We start from the raw sequence: 20558 nt of genomic DNA, 5'->3' as shown, positions 1-20558 counted from the left end.
ACACCGGCGATTGCCAATATATTTGCGCCCCGAGTTCGCTACGGTCCACAAGCGCTCTTAGCTTTTTTTAGTTGAATAAATAAACTAAATAAGCTCACAAAACGTCAAGAAAGGAAATAGTCTTACTCCTGTTTTCCTTATTAAACGGGAAAATACAACCTTCTGAATTCCAGTTTCTCTCTTTAACTGAACCAAGACCAGCTTTATTGCCTCATTAAACTCATCAAAACACACTTCACTCAAACTTGACAGTAACAACAACATATAACTCACCAAAACCATCTTGGCTAGTCTTTCCATTGTTCCAACAATCAGGAACTCTGGGTTGAAATAAACCCTTAATTCACCGAGTTACATGTGAAAAGAAACAGCTGTTATTTGCTCTGCTCAACGCCCACAACGCCATTGACAGAATCAGCGATTTTACCTCGCTGATCATCGTAAAACACATTCAAACTCGACAGATATTAAATGAAATCACCAAAACGGTCTTGGTTCCACGGTCTTTCCACTGTTCCACCAATCTGCAGTTTTGTTCTGGTTGAAATAAACCCTTAATTTACTGAGGTACATGTGAAAATATTCTGGCTCTACACGCTGTCTCTCCCCACTGTCTCTCTCTGCTGTTGCCCGCTGAGCAGCAGCTCTCATCCGTTCTTCAGAGGCAGACCTTTAAAATAGCAAAACAAAATGACTACAATTGCCCCCAAACAACAACCACCGATGTACTCAGACGATGTATTCAGCCAATTGCCCAACCCTACTGCAGGAGGTAGCAGCAATATTATGAAAAGTAAGAGCTGTTAAAACAAAGAAGTGCTTTTTTATCCTCCTCCTCCATCTCAGAACCTGTTACTTCCCTCCTCTTCAGTAGCTACATTATTATTGAAGAGCCACAATAGGATTTTATCTTAACTCATCATTCAGCTGCTGGCAAATGAAATGTGGCATCAGCCTGATTAGCATGATTACTAATATTCTATGCATTTGGTTACAGCTGGAGCAGAATAAACCATTGGCAGTAGATAGACAGAGTGCCTGGTGTCATTCAGTTTTGCAGTGTTAGTGTTTTCTGCACAAGACCTTGCATTTTGTTGCCGTCTAATTAAAGTGAGATTATGGAAATGAGAAAGCAGTAATTTGAAGTGTTAGAGAATGCTTTTATAGAATAAAATAAATTATAAAGTAGATAAATTGCATTACAGAGAAACAGACATATGCCCAATATGAATTTGCATGTTAAGCAGCTGAGACAAAGTGAGTGTTGTCGCCAGCAGAGCATTTTTTGAAACGTTTTTTGTTGCCGTCAATCCAACACCCTGGGGGGCCTTTTGTTTTCACGTTGTGTGTGTGAGATAGCTTTTCTGCCCGTCTATTTGCGTGATTCACAGCTGCCCGCTAATGTTTTGGAGGTCAACTGTTGGTCTCTCCCATGAGGTCGGTCGTCGTCTTCAGCTTGTGCTCGGCTCTGAAACCTTCCTAGCGTTTTACAGCCTTATCGAACCAGCAGGCTTACCTTGAGTTTTATGTGTGAGGTACATTGCAAGGTGAGTGACTAGGACGTGTGTGTGTGTGTGTGTGTGTGTGTGTGTGTGTGTGTGTGTGTGTGTGTGAGCTTATTGAACCCCAGCCAGCCAGCCGAGGCAAGATTATTCCCTGATTACAGCCCACAAAAGCATGACCAGGATGACTGAAGTCCATCCCAGCCTGGAGGACAGACTGTGGTTAGCGATGAGATTGATTGGCAGATTTTCCTCAGTGGGGGGAAAGCAAGTTTGGAACATACACTGTAAAAAAAGATGAACGACGCGTCTCCACTTCCTTCTACTATACAAAAGTGAAGCAAAATCTCCCGGATACGGGCGCTGCCGTCTTGTAATTTTGGAGACAGAGTCTGCGCAGAAGTGATCGACCGGTTAATCTTTGGGAAAAAATATTTCAGGTCATCCATCCATCCATCCATCCATCCATCTTCATTCTCCAGCAGGGGACCCCAAACATCCCTTTCCCTAGTCACACTAACCAACTCTGACTGGGGGATCCCGAGGTCTTCCCAGGCCAGGGTGGAGATCTAATCTTTCTACCTAGTCCTGGGCCTCCTCCCTGCTAGATGTGCCTGGAACATCTCCGTAGGGAGGCACACAGAACCACCTGAACTGGCTCCTTTCAACGCAAATGAGCAGCGGCTCTACTGCGAGTTTGTCATGGATGACTGAGCTTCTCACCCTATCTCTACAGGAGACGCCAGCCACCCTCCTGAGAAAACCCATTTTGGCTCACTATAGGTGAGGGTAGGAATGAAAATTGGCCGGTAGATCGAGAGCTTTGCCTTCTGGCTCAGCTCTTCTACAAACTATGCATCAACCCCTAGTTTGGAGCTGCACCATGGGACAAACATTTCGGGAGCGTACTGTACCTGCAATAGACTTTTTGTGACTTCGGGGGGTCTTGGAGGTGGAATGAAATGTCTTTCTGTCTTAAGTTAAAGGATGGTGTCGATGCGATTCTGTTGCTTGGATACAAGATGGGAGATGATGGCACTAGAGTCATTAGTCTGCTGCGAGGCTGTCCACAGGGTGCTGTTGTAAGAGGCCCAAGCGTTATTATGTGGAAATATTGTTTTTTCAATTTGCATCGTCCCCAGGCGATGGCTTTGCGCGTCATAAGCAATTACAGTGTTGTCGTCCTTTGTGCCTCTGTGCTGTATCTATTACTCTTGGCTGGTGTCCTCCAACACAGGGCTCTCACTTACACTCTCCGTTCTGCTCCGCTTTGTTTTGCCTTTCCTGCTGACATTTTGGGATTGATGCTAAAAGATAATCCCTTCATGCTCAGTCCGTCAATAAACTATGAAGTGCAACTTAAAACACACTTAAGGGGACAATTTAGAGGCTTTCCTGTCAATCTTGAATCTGCATCTATGGATTGCTGTGAACTGCACTGTAAGGATATTTTTAACTGACTAGTTGCCTGGACATTTCTCACTTTTTCTGATTTAAAAAAAAACTATTGTAAAGTGAACCTACATGTATAATATCATCAGGGCTCGTATTTACCAAGCAACTTATTCTGACGCCCCTATTGACTGAAAGTTAAACTAAAAACGCTCCGAGAGCATGATGTAGCTGTTTAACTGCACTCTCTGCTGCAAGGAAGAACTCATGATGAGGTTTTGTAGTTTTTCTCACGTTTTTCTCAGTGTTTGTGAAGAAATATATTAGATAAGATAATGCAGCAAAAAGTAAACTTTATACGTGTAGTCTTCATGTGTAGATGCGAACAATAAAGCTGACTTAGTAAACAAGAAGATGATGCCAAAATGAAATGTACCAATAATCCTTTTGCATTATGCTTTAAACACTGGCAAGCTACTCGTTTGTATTCAACAACAAAAAATGTGCACAATTGAATATGGAAGATCATTTTACTTAAGCACATTGTCAATCATGCAATCACATTATTTAACAGTGTCTATATTACCACCACATTTTGCTTGTATTGTAAAATGATTTGCACTCCCACCCGCTGTGGGGCTGTGGACACTTAACCAATCCAAACCTGTCTAATTTCCCAGTAAATTACACTTCCTGTTTAGTTACAACTTCAGAGATGGGGGGGGAGAGAGAATGTGTTCCCTAGTTGTTTTCCAGATAAATAGGAGCTGTAAGAGCAATTCAAGTTTGATTTATTACAGACCCAAATCATCACTATTGCAAAGCTCCATTTTGAAATGAGCTTTTAATGTCATCAATAAACATCTCTTCAGCCACAGAATTTGAAAATAGGGAGAGGAATCTTTTAAGTTAAAAGGCTGACAAAATTCTTTTACTTACCTATAAAGTATAATCAAAAACATAAGCCTTTGTACTCAGAACTGATTTCCTACTCTGAGATACTTCATAATAACAGTTCTATATCTGTTGTTCTTTTATTCATTGACAGAGGGAGATGGTGTATGCTCCTCAGGACTCTCCGCCCAACCGCCGCCTCAGCAACCCGCCCATGTCTTCTCAGCATTCATCTTGCTCTGCCTCCCCTCAAGGCTCACCGTCCCGCGCCCGCCTCCTCTACAGCGGCGCCAGGCCTTCTTCCTATGCCGGGCCGCCCCACCACACCCACTCCCTGCCGCACCCGCACTCCCAGTCCCAGTCCCAGTCCCACCACTCCTCTCCCCACCAGCAGCCGCAGCTCCACCAGCCCCATCACACCCAGCAGGCCTTCTGCTCCTCTTCCAGCGCCATCCTGGAGCGCAGGGACGTGAAGCCCGACGATGAAGTAGGGGGGTCCAGGAGCATGGTGCTGCTGCGGGGAGACGAACGCGGGGGAGGGGGGATCTACGCGGACCCCTACTCTCTGGGCCCAGACACAAGCCGGCTAAGTCTCGCAGGAGGTCCTCACTCTCCTCTCCCAGCCAGAGCAGACCCCTATGGCTCCTTATACCGCCGTGGAGGGGGAGGGGGTGGAGGTGGAGGTGCTGGATCGATGCGTTCACTCACCTCCTACACAGCAGCCGCTTTACAAGGAGAGCTGATGGAAAGCGGGGCTCTCTACAGACCAGGGGGGCCGCTTTATAACGACGCCTACGCTGCGTCTATGTTGGCCATGGGGCTGCGGGTGCCTCCACCTTCCTCCCCACAGAAGATACCCGACATGAGGGAGTCCTACGCGGGCACCATGCCCAGTCGGGGCTCCCCAGGGAGGCAGAGTTTGCGAAGGGACTCTGTGACGTCCTCTGTGTTTGGGGACAGCCCCAAAGCGCGGGGCCAGAGCTCAGGGTTAGGGCTCACCTCAGAGCAGCTCTGCCTGATGGCCGGGCCTGGAGGGGAGGGAGGGAGTGCCGGAGGCTTTGGCTCACCTCTGCTTGGAAATGAAACAGAGACCCGGTAGGACATATTTCTCAGCACATATTCCTGCATCATGCATTATGTTATTCACATGAGTACGACTGTGATGTGCAAATTTTACTCATCTGTACTGTAGTAACAATGTACAGTATACTTTATATTTGTTTAGCACTGGACACGGATCACTGCAGCTACATATTTAGCACACAATAACACAATATTTTCACATTTAAGTAAAGCTTTTGAAAAGAGAGTACAGTCATTGTCTTGTAAATAAAAAAACTAACCTCTTGCCCAATTAGATACACTCAGTCTTTTTCTGGTTTATCGGTGTTTTAAGCCCCCAACATCTCCTTCCAGGCAGCGCTTCCTGGAAGGCACTAGGATTAGGCAATGTTATGGTTAGGGTTAGGTGCCTTGAAGTCAACGGTTGCAGCACTGCCTGGAAGGAGACGTTGGGGGCTTAAAACACCATTGTGCCTTTTTCTGCTACAGTCTTCTTGGTCTGCTATAACCAGTAAGTTATTGCTTTTAACTTATGTTAGCAATCTTTACTGCTGAGTAAGTTTGTTGACAGTTTTCACTGTTAGACCAGAAAGGACAGAGGTGGTGCTGGACTCTGACATAGGTACTACCCTAATTCTTAGCCGGAGCTAATCTGTGACATGTTAGCTGTAGCCGAAATAGTTCATCAAGCTGGCACAATACCAGTTTACTAACTACCAGTTAGCAAACTAGTCAGCTTAGTCATTAACTTGGACAAAACGTTCAAACAGTTTGTTCATTTGTGCCTTCCAATATCTTTTTTTGTGGAGCAGTTTATACTCCAGCAGAGCAGGGTTATATCAAATTGGATGGTGTGACACTGTGGATTTGACGGCATTTGCTGTTGGTCGAAGGTACAAGTGGTGTGAAAGGGGTGGATTAACTTCATTGATCTGAATTTTACAGAATTTTCTGCATATTTTTAACAAATAATTTTACGGTAAAAAAAAATCTGAAGATTCTGTTTGGGTCTGGTGAATTGAAGCAGAGATGAAAATGATAATAGTACCACACTTCCTTTCTTCCACTTACAAATCTGTGCTTAAAAGAGGAACATCCGAGGAGCACTGGGAGAGTGTTATAGTATTTATTATGCAATTATGTTTTATTCCAGGGAGCGGATGGAGGCCATGGAGAAGCAGATAGCAAGCCTGACCGGGCTGCTGCAGAGAGTACTGAGCAGAGCGCCTGAGGCAGAGAGCCCGTAAGAGAGACACACACACACACACACACACACACACACACACACACACACACACACACACACACACACACACACACACACACACACACGAAAACACACTTTATATACAGACACATTAGCCACAACACACATTAAAGTTGAAAGAGTTCCCATACTACCACTATTTTCCCTATATATTCCTATATACTTAACTTTCGTCCAAAACACGTAGTTCAACATTATGCTAGGAAAATATTACGTTAAATACTTTTTGTTTTAGGTTGATATGTAAATGACTGAAACAGTCAGTGATGTAGGAAAATTATTAGGATTCATGTCTGAAATCTTAATTGGTACAGAGAATATGTTGTGCAGGGCTGACAACTCACACTTTTCACACGCCACATGTCCGATCTTACGCAGTTAAAACAAATTCATAACTGAAAACATTGCTGCGCACTAACAGATAATTTAGTACACATCATAGTGTACTTTAATGAGTTGTTGAATGAGTTGTTGAATAAGTGACATCACCGAAGAAGTCCTAATATGAAAAACAGTTTGAGAAGCGCAATGGATTTCTGCTTAAGACGTTCCTATGATCATATGAAATTTGAAGTAGTTTGCACATTACTGTACAGGAAAAGTCGGCTCAAATAATGTGCTAACACGTTGACGATGAAAGGCACCTTTCACCTTTAACACATTGAGTTCCTCATATTCAAAATGTCATAAAAAAGAAAATGCTGCAACGGACGATGTTGGATTCATTTCGGATGGATCCGGATGTGTCGGAAGTGCCAAGAAAGAAGGGAAAATACACCAAATAGTGCTGTAAAAAAACATTTTGGTGCAGGTAAATTTAAAACTTACGTTTACACCAGTTCATATACACAGAAAATAGTATTTTGAGCCATATACTACTGTTTATCATGTAGGGAATAGTGAACGAGTGATTTCAGACTTATCCCCACACACACAAACACCAGAAGGTACATTCTGAAAAATGCTGCAAGCAGCGCATACGTTTCCCACGTTTCCCACCATATATCAACAGCTTCTCAGTAGCTCAGTCGATAGTGTGTTCTGACTATAAGTACTTTAACACTTGCCTCTTCCAGGGAGAAGATTGAGTCAGCCAGTGACTGCTCAGGAACTGACAGTAAGTGCTCACTACCCAGCAAAAAAAGACAAACTATTTCCTATCACTGCCTGTCACTGCTTCCCACTGCTGCTTATTTGATAGCCACATAAATTGGCTCTTCTTCCTCTCACAGAGCTGCTGCTATTTCATGTTCTCTGCATAATTCTTAAAGTGCCTCATATGTGATCGTAATGGCTGACTCTGCAAGCTTCTTCTTCATGCTGTGTGTGTGTGTGTGTGTGTGTGTGTGTGTGTGTGTGTGTGTGTGCCGGCTCTCTGCTGCTGTGTAACTGGTGCTCATGCTTCTTGTTTTAGCTGGACGAACTAAAAAAAAGAAAGGTAGCTATGTGTTCCTGAAGTGTCTGGTACCTGTTACCTCGTCTACTACTTCTCTGTGGTCTTTATTTGGATCCCTGTTTGCTTCCTAAAAGTGTGTGTGTGTCGTCCTGAAGGATTTACCTCCCTCTCAGCTGGTGTCCTTCACTTTCCTCTTGTTTCCTGTCTGTTTGTGCAAGAAATAATTTGAGTTGCATTAATTCTGAAACAAAACCATGTTGTTTTGAGTGTTTTTCCCCCTCCGACTGAGTATTTCAGACATGACCCATGTTCAAAAGGTCTAGTGAGGATTTGAGCATTTTTGTTGCTGTGTGCACACCTCTTCAATAATGAAATATGCAGGCTTGGGGAGTAACATGGAACGGAGTTTCGTAATGAGAATGCACAAAAAAATAACTGTATTCTATTAAAGTTACACACAAAAATGGGCAATAATAATGGTGTTTCACTAATATTTAAAGGTCCCATATTGTAAAAAGTGTCTTTTTTATTATTAAGCAGGTTGAGGTGCTGTATAAATACTGTGAAAGTATCAAAATGCTCAATCCACAGAGGACAGGATCCACACAGCCAGTATTCAGAAACTGTCCCTTTAAACGAGCCGTCAGGACTTCCTGTACGGTTGTGATGTCACAACTATACTACAGTAGGTAGAAAGCGCCGCTGCAGTCATTTCCCGGCTGCAGAGACACCGAAAGGGCAGATGCTGAAGACCAGGAAACGCGGACCAATCAGAGCAGACTGGGCTTTTTTTGGGAGGGAGTCTTAAAGAGACAGGCGCGAATACAGAGCGTTTTAGGGTGAATACAGGTATATTCAGTCAGACATTATGAGACAAATAATGTGTTTAACAATATTATAATAATAATAATAATAAATAATAAATAACAATAATAACAAAGTGCTTCCCACTTAACATTAAAGCATGTAAACATGTTCTGTAGAAACCACAAATAAAATCATGAACCTGAAAATGAAAATAACATGGAACCTTTAAGGGAAACAACATCACAGTACAGTGCAAGTTATGCCCATATTTGGTATTGAGGTCATTTTAAAAGTAACGGTAAGTAATCAAGTCACTTTAATATTGTGATGCTTGGATTAGGTTACTGACTACATAGTCAGTAGTAGTAATTGGTTCAGAATACATTTTTAAAGTAACTCTATAAAACCTTTTCAGCCACCCAAGTGCTGATGAAACTGCATGTGTTGAAAGCTTAATAAGGGCAAAATGGATTTCTTTAGATGAAGTGTTCAGTCTTAGCTGTCGTTCGGTCAGTTTTGAAGTTTCCAACAGGAATTAAATTAATGTTCTTTCTTCTTATCTGATGTAATGTAGTATCTGATCTTATGCCAAATTATAGATAACCCTGGATGTTTTGAATCTGTTATCAACTTCGAATGGCCTGTTAATATCTGATACTTATTTGTCAGCCAGAAAGTGTCTATTTTAAGTGTATATTTTAGTCAGATTGACTCAAACTGTCTAAGTCGACTGCCTTTGTGCTCGTAGTTAAAATCAGGATATTCCTCTTATTCGTCTGAACTGGTGAGGCTGCAGAAAGTCACTTGGGTTACAACGACTGCGCCTGTCATACGCTCCTCTAAAGCTGTCTAGAATAATGTTTAAATAAACTCACCCACAGTATCTGCGGCTCTCCGGGTCAGAGTTTCTAGGACGCAGCTAACGTGGGAAGTCATTACATTGTCTGCAGAGGTATTGGCAGTGAGGTGTTTGAGATGAATTCCTTTCATCGAATGTGTTTCAGGAGTCTAGACTTGAAAGTGGATCTAAAATGCAACTCTTCAATCTGTTATCGATTGATTGTCTTGTAGTTATTTCCCCTTTGTCTCGTTTCTGCATGATGCGTGTGACTCAACACCCTAATTACTGTCAGAGCATTCATCGTCATTTCAAAGGATTATCTGAGTCGGAAAGACTCGTACATTTGGGCTGTCGGGGGACTCTTTTATAATGAGAAACTGGGATCTAGTGGAAATGCTGTTTTTCACTACTGATCTCGTTTGTCCCTGAAGCCTTCCCATGCTGTTCATCATTGTTAAGTCTACGTAAGACTGTAATCTCCACCCTTGACCTACAGCACAGATAGAACTTGTCCTGAATTGCTGCTGCTGGAACAACCAATATTCTTTTATCAAGTCAGAAAATTGTTTTTCTACTGGATGGACATTTGAGGTCATGAGAGACAAACTGTTTGCGGATTGGTCTCCGAAAGAGTGAAGGTTTCTCTCATGCTCTACAGTATGTACACTTCTCTCAGGCATTCATTTAAAACCTTTTGATTAGCTAACAGTGTTTTGGGACAACTTCTATTAGTTCCGCTGTGCTCTAAAGGAACCCCAAAACAAAGCTGAGAAAACAGAGAGAAGAATTTAAAATCCTGCTTTTTGTTGGCCAGCTCTGACACCGTCTGCTCCATTGGCCCTGATGCCACCTCCACCGTCGGGGCCCAACCAGCCCGTGACAGTGTCCCGTCTGCAGATGCAGCTCCACTTACAAGGCCTGCAGCAGAACACCAACGCACTGCGCAAACAACTGTCGCAGCTACGCAACATTCAGGTGTGTGTGTGTGTGTGTGTGTGTGCGGAGTTGCGAATGGGAAGGGTCTTAAAAAACAACAGACAAAGAGTTTGTGCATGTGCAGTTTACAGGTACATACGCTTAGTTGCCAGTTTGATATGCACACCTAGCTTGAAGTAGTGCAATCTACAGTCCTACAATAAATCCTATGTTCATGAGGTCTAGATTCAGCTTAATAGCAATTTTGAAGGCGATTCTATTATATTGAGTTATAGTACACAGAGAGGTGTTTCTAATATTTTGTCCACCCTCTTTGTATCAATATCAATAATCAATCTCTGTATAATGCAATACAGTTCAACAGCAAGACAAACCTCCACACCTTTCTTTGTAATCTCGCTTTTAAGTAGTTTGATGTCATGTCATTCATGTTGAATACAACTTTATATGAAGCACTTTGAGCTGTATTATATGTATGAAAGGTGCTAGGGTTGCATAAGGAAGGGCATCCAGCGTTAAACCTTTTCCAAATCAAATATGCGGATCATAACATCAGATTTCCATATACAAACTGGATGGAAATCTAGGGTGACCCTTAACGGGAGCAGCCAAGAGGAAGAAGTACTAGGATTATTATTATTATTATTATTATTATTATTATTATTATTATTATTATAGTTAAATCAACACCTCTCTAAAACAGTTTGAACAAAAACTGATTACAACATTTAACATTATAACCTTTATAAAAGTAGGAATGACTGCAGGCCGGCTGTTTTTACAGCGCTCTAACTACAGTACAGTGTAAACTGCAGCTGAATGGCAGATAAACTAAACCAGGTGTCTTGGTGTCGCAGCTGGAGAACCAGGACTCTGTCTTGTCCCTGCTGAGGCAAACCGAGTCGGAGCTGAGCCTCATGATGCTGGACGCCATGCGTACCCAGGAGGACCCGCTCCAGAGACAGCGCCTCCTCGTGGAGGAGGAGAGACTCAAGTACTTGAACCAGGAGGAGCTGCTCATCCAGCAGCTGCAGTGAGTCCAGAGCACCATCCACCATTTATTTAACAAGCTAGGGATGTCCCAATCAGCTTGTTTTTTTTTAGATTATTTTTTGGGCATTTTAAGCCTTTATTATATAGGACAGCTGAAGATGTGAAAGGGGAGAGAGGGGGGGAATGACATGCAGCAAAGGGCCGCAGGTCGGAGTTGAATCCGATACTTCCTGATCTGATCGAGATATCCCTACAACAAGCACAATAAATACAGTGCTCAGCATAAGTTTATGAACCCATGCTAAAGTTAAAAAGAGGAATAAAAAAAATTATCTTTTGGAAATTGATCTTAATGCCTTAATTAAAACAATTACTTTTAAGGACACCAATTTTCTTTGTGAATGAATAATGTATCATAAATAAATAAATGTTCTTCCTTAAACTACAGGGGTCATAAGTAAGTACACCCCTATGTTAAATTCCCATAGAGGCAGGCAGACTTTTATTTTTAAAGGCCAGTTATTTCATGGATCCAGGATACTATGCATCCTGATAAAGTTCCCTTGGCCTTTGGAATTAAAATAGCCCCCCATCATCACATACCCTTCACCATACCTAGAGACTGGCATGGGGTACTTTCCATAAAATCATCTCTCAATGCAAATCAAACCAGCTATTAGGTTAACTGAAATTAAACCATGTCAATCTCTAGGTTTTAATTCCAAAGTGCTAAGCACTGTAGATCTTGCACTGGTGTAGAGGAGGAACACACATTTGAGTGACTCTGTGAACCTGGTCCTCATCAGTGATCTGGAGAAGTCGGTGGAGGAGCTGCAGAGGAACTCGTCGGTCAATCATGGCCTGGTGACGGAGCAGGACGTGGAGCAGAAAAGCAAAGAGCTGAGGAAGCTGGGAGAGACTCTCACTGACCTCAAAAGTAAGTGTTACTGCCTCCTGCGTGTGTTTGGAGATCGCTGTGATCTTTGATGCTGTAGACTCAGAAGCTTTCCCCGCCTGTCTCTGTGCTTTCACCCTTAAATTGCATAAAATTTAAGAGCAGCTGGTTTCCAACTCCTGCCTGGCTTACTCTCACTTTCCTGCCCCGCTGTTTTCACCACCTCTGCAGCCTCATTTCACACAAGCATATTTCTTTTTCTTTTTCTACCAGACTCTGGTACATTTCATGTGTACAGAGAGTCTGGCCTCTCTCCATTGACAAGTGTTAACTTCCTTGAAGGCGGGTACTCTGTTGAAGTTTAAAACTATTGGATCTGCCCAGAGTCACTCTGGATCTGCCAGAACCAATCGCTAATGTTTGGTCGTGACGTATGTCATGCGCATGTGCAACAAGAGGGGAGACAGACAACAACTATCGGCTTATATTTAGCATTAGCATTGATAGCGTTAGCCTTAGCCAACTCCTTCACCACTAACGGAGCGAGCTGGAAAATCAAACTGTTCCCGAACCCCGTGGGGAGGAGGGCCACAACATCATGGCCACCAACCAAACTCAGCAAAGATTGTTCTTGCTCGGGATTTAACTTCTGGATATTCGGCAGCGTTGCCACAACGGACCGAATGGCTTCGCTCGCATCTTTCTAGTGCACGTCCTCAACGTCGTCGTTCTCAGCCACTCCCTCTGTTCACTGATTGGACCTACAAATATTTGACCGGAGAAAACCCAAGACTATACCTCAAACCCAGACGGAGTACTGAAGGGAAATGAAAATTGAGCGGAAGTACGTAGGAGGGCAGAGCCAGGCTGGGGGGGGGGATGCCTCTGGGCGAAATGTCTACGTCATTGATTGAGGAATTTTGAACGAGAATGTGGGTGACATGTTTTAGGCAGTTGAGGAAAAAGTGCTTTCTGTAGGAGAGAAATCTAGCCTGACGTGGTCATACTCAGATTCTAGTCAGGAGTCAGATACTGCTCCATTGGGCAGTGATTATGGGGCGTGTTTCAACCCAACCAGGAAAGAAAATTCCTCTGCACTCATTGGATAGACCTCCAACCAATCAGAGCAACGGAACTCAACTCAGCTGTCAACAGACGAGACGGTGTTTCGCACTTCCGTCCTAACTCCCGACTTTTAGACTTTTTTGAAGCTGGATATATCATTTGTTTCGTGTAAATATTAATGTGGAGAAAGTTAGTGATAGTGACATGCTTGCTACAGTTGCATTTCTAGAGATGAATCGGCGAAAACACGTTTTATTTCTCTGATTCACGGCTTTGTTCTAACGCCGCTGGGCGCTCTCTCTCTTCAGTCTCTCTCTATCGCTCTCCAACCATATAGCTAACGCTACCGTGCTTTCGGGCAGTTGTTGAGGCTCCGCTCCGTCGAAAACCATTTCGTAAAGCTCTTTGTAACGGAGAAATAAAATGGATTATTGATCATTTTATTTCTATAGTTTTTAGCTGACTACCAGCTGACTTCTCTATTGACCGTTGAAACAGGTGAAGTCTCTTATGTTCTAAAACCAGCCTCGGTGACTTGAACAGCTGAGTCGCAGCGACACTATCAGCTGTGTGTGTGTGTGTGTGTGTGTGTGTGTGTGTGTGTGTGTGTGTGTGTGCGTGTGTGTGAGAGAGACGTTACTGTTCGTTACTGTATCTGTCCATCATCGTATAAAGCCCGCCCTCACAATTTGATTGGTCCGAACATCTCTTGTTCGAGCATAGTTGCTCCACAACAGATCAAGTCCAGACCGAACTTCCCGACCTCAAATGTTGTGGGCGGGGCTAAGTTCGGCTAGCCTCCAGGCTAATAGAAAACTCCATTTGGAGTGAATTGTGTTTTTGTACTTTATACATCTATTACATGCACAAAAACGTACATAACACACCAAAAGACAGGAAAAACAAAACAAAAGCATAATAGGGCCTCTTTAAAGGATAAGTCTAGGGATATATTTACTTATTTATAACTTCCTCTGTGCCATAGAGCTTCATTGTTATTAAAAACACATCAAAGAGCCACACTGTTGCACTGGCTGACATGTTCCTTCATCACCATGAACACACACACTGTAGTTTATTTTGACTCAACCCCCCCACACCGTCCTGCTGCCACAAACCCTAGAGCAGTGGTATTCAACTTAAATTGCAAGAGGTCCAGTTAGCTAACCCTCCGCCCCCTGCAGAGGCCTACAAATATATAATAATAATAATAATAATAATAATAATAATAATAATAATCGGATCAGTTTAGTCCACATTTTTAAACTCAAAGAGGTAAAAATCCACTGCCTATTATGATCAAACACATGATGAAATTAAAAGTGTCATAAATCCATCAAATCTTAATTTGCTTTGTAAATATTCCTTTCAGTCCATAAAAATAAAACCTCCTCAAAAGGAAAACTAAATAAAGTGCCTGATCTGAGCTTAATAATCACGCAAAGTTAGAACAAAGTACAAGCTTCCTAGCTCAAAAAAGGCAATAATAATAATATAGTATATATATATATAATATATACTTATTTATAATAATAATAAATATAATATAGCAATAATACAGTGCCTATATTGAACAAGCATATGATGAATGGAAAAACAACACACACACGCCCGCTGTTGCTCTGTGAGAGAGTGAGACAGGACTCGTATAGATCACTCTTATTGGGCTTTGGGCACATTGCTTCTCAGTGTCATGACCTCAGACTGCTGTGGCTACGTTTCCTCAAAGTGTCTGTTTCTAGTTTCATATTGCCGTTTAATAATTCCACTTTTGACAATCGCAACAGACTCCATGCAAATGAGGCACAACGGCCTCGTAGAACTCATAGCAGGGAGACTAAACACAGACTTTTCTGTCCGCTCATCTCGGTAGATTTTTCGATATTTTGATAATGCCATGTTCTTTTATCGTATTGTGTAGGCCTACCTGTGTACCTCGGTCAGCTCGCGTCTCTCCCGCATGTTTTTGCAACCTAGCAACGGCAACAAACAGTCGCAGACTCGCAGGCAGTCGCAGGACCCATACAGCCTCGTTCTGCCTGTTAAAGGTGCAGTAGGTAAGACTTATGACCTGTCTTACTGACCCTATGTTCCAGTAGAACTACATGAAGCAGGTCATTAAAAAAATAATCCAGCTCCTCTGGCTCCACCTACAGCCTGGAGTGAGATTTGTAAAAATCCACCGCTCCCTGTTCAGATGCACCAATCAGGGCCGGGGGGGATGTCTAACTGCGTGTCAATCACTTTTCATTCATTCTCCCTTGTGGGGGAAGGGGCTTAAGAGACCGTTTTGGGCTTTAGTGGAAAGGGGGGAGGGACTGAGAAGTTGTCGATGTTCAATTTTTTTGACTAAGTCCTGGATCTTCACCATCCTACCTACTGCACCTTTAAAAATCCCTTTATTGACAAGATAAATACGCATATAATTTATATATATTTCCCAGTTGTGTCGAAAGGCTTCACAGTCCGGATGGAAGCCTCCTGTGGTCCGGTTTTGGACCGGAGTCCGCCAGTTGGTGACCCTTGCACTAGAGCACCAAATGTGGATTAATCCTCCACTGAAAATAGTCCCCAACTAATGCACCATTTACTAAAAAACTACACTGACCAGCTGTTTAAGGAAAATCAAAAGTAAAATGTATATCTTTGAGCTGTTTTTAAAGATGACCATCCTCAGTAATAACCAATGGGCTTGGGGTTTAGTGCAAAGACATAGTACGACATTTGGAAAGTATCTGGGGACGGACTAACACAATGTTGGTTTTGATCTTTTCATGGGGATTTATTAACAATAAGAAAACATCAGCTGTGTCCTTTTTATTTTACTAATTGTACATTACTGGTTAGTTTGCTAAAAATAGTTAATTATAATTATCTATTATTTAACCCTAACTCCCAACCCTATTTTTTTAAAGACCAGGTATAGAATATAACTATTCTTTATTGGTTGCATATTTGTATCCAAGTTTTCTTTCTGCTTTATGTACTACAGTACAATGTCATTACTAAAGTACAGCTACTGTATGATGGTGTAAATACTTCTGGCAAGCAGTCTTGGGTCACAGTTCAAATACTAAGATTGCTAAACTACTACGTGTACAGTTTGTCAAATTGATGTTAAGCAAAGTCACGGATGAATATTTATGAATCCTGATATTCATGAAGTTTCAAGTAAAGCCTCTTGTCCTGCTACTCTGACCTGTGTACTTCCACTCTCCATCTTGAATATTAATGAGTACTTCCTCTTAAAGCCCCAGGGGGCCTCGTTATAATAATGTGTCCTGACCACTCGCCTACACAGTGCTTAGATTCAGTCTTTGAGTGGCAGTTGGACAGTTTTTCAGGACAGCTGAGTGTCCCAACATTTCAGAAACTGGCTGTGAAGTGTCCACAGATACACCCACACGTGAACACAGTCTGTGTTTTTGTTACTGCACTGTAGCATGCCCTTCCCTCTCGTTTGGCCGACCGCCACTGAATCGTCCTCCCCTTAGATATGACAGGAAAATCCTGTGGCTTCGAATAGCTGCGACAGAAACAGCATCCTGTAATCTCCCCTCTACCTCCCTCACTCTCCGCCTCCATTTCTCCACGCATTATCCCTCCCACAATGCCACTCTCTCTTCTTCATCCATCCGTAATTCTTTGTCGCTGTCGTCCTGCCCTCCTCATCCCTTTTCTCCCTCTCCCTCCCGTGCAGACCAGTTCCCCAGCCTGCAGAGCAAGATGCGGGTGGTGCTGAGGGTGGAGGTGGAGGCTGTTAAGTTCCTGAAAGAGGAGCCTCAACGTCTGGACGCCTTGTTGAAGCGCTGCAACACCATGACTAATGCCCTCAGTATGCTCCGCAGGTATGCATATCAAACACTCCTCAGTTTGCTCACACAACACTTTACTGTCTTATCAAACCAGGTCAGATCACCACGGTTACTCCTCATGTAGACGTTTTTATGGGGATTTTCTTTGAGCCTTCTGTAAGATTCAAACCTCACTCTCTGAATAATCGGGCTGCTATTGTTTAAAATGTATCCTAGGGTTTAGTACTGTAGTTTTGTTACAAGGCCAAAATGATTCCTTAATTTGCGAAAATGTAACCACGTTTTTGTTTATTTGTCTTTGTTTGCTTGCTTTCACAATAAAATGGTAAAATTATGACAAAAGATATAATATGCACGCACAGATATTCACATACATACAAACTAGGTTTTCAACGGTGTGAGATTTTCACAGTACAATAACCGTCAGAATATATCACGGTTTCATAGTATTACAGTATTACCATCAGCTCCAATTACCTTTATTATAATTGAAACTTGAAACCATTTTTGTATGGAAATATGTGTAAAAGTCTCCCTTTTAAAAATTAATGAAATATTTTTTTTAATACCGTAGATAAGAAAATGTACACAGTTTGATCACAGTCAAGTTTTATATGACGTTACAGTGCAACCGGTATATTGCTTCAACCCTAATACAAACACACTAAAAAAACTACAAACACACCTAAATACAATAATAATAACAATAATAATACATTATATTTGTATAGGGCTTTAAAAGGTACCCCTTAGGCACTTTACATGGTAATAAAAACAGTGTTAATGGATCACAGATATAAAGCAGATACTCACTAGTTTATATTCACTATTTTCTGAGTTTTTTTAAAGAATACTTTATTAAAAACATCAGATGAATCGCTTATTAGATAACAGATAACGCCGTGGTGGCCGAGGGGTTTAGGTCACTAACTGTTTGAGTCCAACTGGAGACTTTTTTACACAAGTGTTGTTAATTTACCAAAACATAATTTCTGTGGTAAATGAAATGTATTTGATTTCTTGTAGTTTGTTTCTCTAACAGAGTCCAGGACCTTCATGGTGTCCTGTCTGTATTGTAGTCTCTTGTATCCCTCCTATATGTACAGACAAGTGACCGAAGGCGTGTGGAAGGGCCCTGAGGACCTCTCCAGCCAATCGCTGAAGAGACCGGAGGACATGAGTCGCAGCTCTGACCTGGATATCCTCAACAGTCCTCCTCTCAGCCTCAGTGACCTGAGCACCAGCTCCAGCCTGGCCAACTGGATGCCCGTGTCTGCCGGTGACAGCGACACCTCGGGCCCCGAGCAGGACATCCAGCCTTCGATGACGTTTAGGAACCGGGTGCTTGATGAGCTGCCAAGTCGGCGTCCTGGCGATAAGTCTGTGTCAGCCGAAGTCAGACTGGTAATCAGATGTTCATTATGTGTATTTTTCTTCATACTGTTATGTACAATCTAGTCTCTGCACTGCCAGATAGGTCTGGTTACACCACAGATGCATTCTGGGACAGGAGAAAAAAAACGCTCTGGGTTGTTTGCATTTCTTTAAACCAATTACAATTGTCTTGGGCGGCGCTAAGCTCTGGACGTAGCGACGGTGGCTCTGCTAAATAGTCTCAGGAAGGAACTTGTTTTGGTTGAACATTTGCACCCCGCAAAAGAAAACTCCACATACAATATTAAATGAAGTTTAAAGTGCCCATATTATGAAAAAAACACTTTTTCTGGGATTTGGGGTGTTATTTAGTGTCCCTGGTGCTTCCACACCATACCAACTTTGAAAAAAATCCCAAAAAATCGGCACGGCTTGTGATGTCACAAGCCGAAACGAGCTGGCTAACCGCAACGTTAGCTCATAGCGTTAGCATGCTAACGCTAATGCTAACGCTAGCATGCTACCTCGTTCTCAATAGCAAAGCACTGCTACAACACACACAAGTTCACCATAATCTACAAAAGAACTACTTACATGTGTGCCCTCATTTAGAAGTCTCCCAGCTAATCCTGCCTTGTAACTGACCGAAGTTGGAGAAACAGCCTTTCTTTTACTGTCTTTGGAGCTAGCTAGCTGACATGATCTACATCTGAGCTACTGCACATGTGCGAGTGCAATCAAAGATAGTATAGAAGAAGAAAAGAGGTCTCACTCTGTAGCTAAAACAGAGACCAGGTGAAAAGAGGATCTGCAGCAGTGAGAGAGAGCTGTGCAGTACAACAAAAATATGGTGTTTTTTGAAAATTAAACCACGTAAACCTATTCTGGTACAACCTTAAAATACAGTTATGAACCTGAAAATGAAGCATAATATGGGCGCTTTAACTGTTGACACAATACAGTAACGTGAGCTATTTCAATTAGCTGATACATGGTTAAACCTCATTAGCTCTTACCAGTGTATCTCCGTGTGTACTTTGTCTACAGCAATCTCATCAACCGGTTCCAAAACGTTCCAGTTAGAGAGGAAATGCCCTAAGCATTTTCTTTGTAAATCTTTACAATCATTCCCCGAAAGAACCAAGCAGGCCTTTCTTATTGCATGATCCAGATTTCCTTTAAAACTCGTCATTTTCAGTGTGTAGCTTGCTAGTTCAAAGTTTGTTGTTGTTTTCCGAAGCGAAGGGATTTTGAGAATGGCAACACACAGAGAGCAGAAGGTGAGGGGCAAAGCATGACATGTCAGGCTCAATCCTGGAAATGTACTTCCGTTGATCCAGACTATGTACAATCTAACAACAATGCACATTATTCAACACTGGACAAATGTCCGGATTAGCCAGATGGCCAAATTTAAACTTATACGTTTTAAATCATACATCAAACATGTACAAGGTGGGTGTGCACCCAAGAACAGGAGTTTATAATTCATTTCATCTGTTAATATTAGAAAACACACTGCATGAATGTGTCTTAAGTATGTGTTTCCAGCTTGGCCTGTTAGTAGTTTGCATGTTGCAGCTCATCATTTGTCTATATCTGTAAATGTGTCAGGCGGCGGAGCGGGACTGGGAGGAGAAGCGTGCCAGCTTGACCCAGTTCAGCGCCCAGGACATTAATCGCTTGCTGGAAGAGACCCAGGCTGAGCTGATGAAGGCCATCCCGGACCTCGACTTCGCTGCCAGGCACATCAACAAGCCTGCAGTGCCCCCCAAGCCCCAGATCACCATCCCAATAACCTCCAGCGCAGCGACTTCTCCTGCAGCCGGGACCATTGGGACCACAGCCGCCACCACGTCGACCACCACGCCCAGCGGCGACCAGCAGCCTGGCAAAGTGCAGCTGGCGGCCCAGAAGCTCAACAGTTTGGAGGGGGCCAGTTCACATCGAGGGTCGGGTGAGTCATCTTTTTTTTCTTTTCTTTTTTTTTTCCAACCATCATGTGCAGTACATTCAGTTTTTTTTTATGTTGTAATAAACTTTTACTGTTGATTTATTCATGTTTTTAAATCGTTGTTCTCTGTTTACAGTGGATCTCAGCGTGACGAGGTATCGTACAGAGAAGCCCTCCAAGTCTCCGCCTCCACCGCCACCTCGCAGAAGCTTCCCGTCGGCACACGGCCTCACCACCAATCGCACCGGAGAGGTCATCGTCACCGCCAAGAATATGAAGGTGAGATACTATTCAGGAGCGTTTTAAGGATGCCTAGTCTCGCATTGCCAGACCTTCCTCCACAGCGCTGTGGAGGAGGGTCTGGC

The 20558-nt window shown here is 42.8% G+C and overlaps 1 protein-coding gene across 1 annotated transcript in view; it reads left to right on the top strand.

Moving 5' to 3' along the window:
• Positions 1 to 20558, top strand: part of srcin1b (SRC kinase signaling inhibitor 1b) — a 66685-nt gene that overhangs the window by 36192 nt on the left and 9935 nt on the right. The window contains exons 8-18 of the mRNA XM_078279927.1: positions 3943 to 4883; positions 6004 to 6093; positions 7194 to 7234; positions 7532 to 7555; positions 9976 to 10136; positions 10955 to 11130; positions 11897 to 12027; positions 16751 to 16898; positions 17972 to 18269; positions 19854 to 20196; positions 20330 to 20472. Of these exons, the coding sequence (XP_078136053.1) occupies positions 3943 to 4883; positions 6004 to 6093; positions 7194 to 7234; positions 7532 to 7555; positions 9976 to 10136; positions 10955 to 11130; positions 11897 to 12027; positions 16751 to 16898; positions 17972 to 18269; positions 19854 to 20196; positions 20330 to 20472 (2496 nt within the window). The remainder of the gene's footprint in view (positions 1 to 3942; positions 4884 to 6003; positions 6094 to 7193; positions 7235 to 7531; positions 7556 to 9975; positions 10137 to 10954; positions 11131 to 11896; positions 12028 to 16750; positions 16899 to 17971; positions 18270 to 19853; positions 20197 to 20329; positions 20473 to 20558) is intronic.

This window comes from Sander vitreus, chromosome 21 (genome assembly GCF_031162955.1).
Source record: "Sander vitreus isolate 19-12246 chromosome 21, sanVit1, whole genome shotgun sequence".
Taxonomy (NCBI): domain Eukaryota; kingdom Metazoa; phylum Chordata; class Actinopteri; order Perciformes; family Percidae; genus Sander; species Sander vitreus.
Note: the sequence above shows the minus strand (reverse complement) of the source record. Positions and strands in the feature narration are given on the sequence as shown.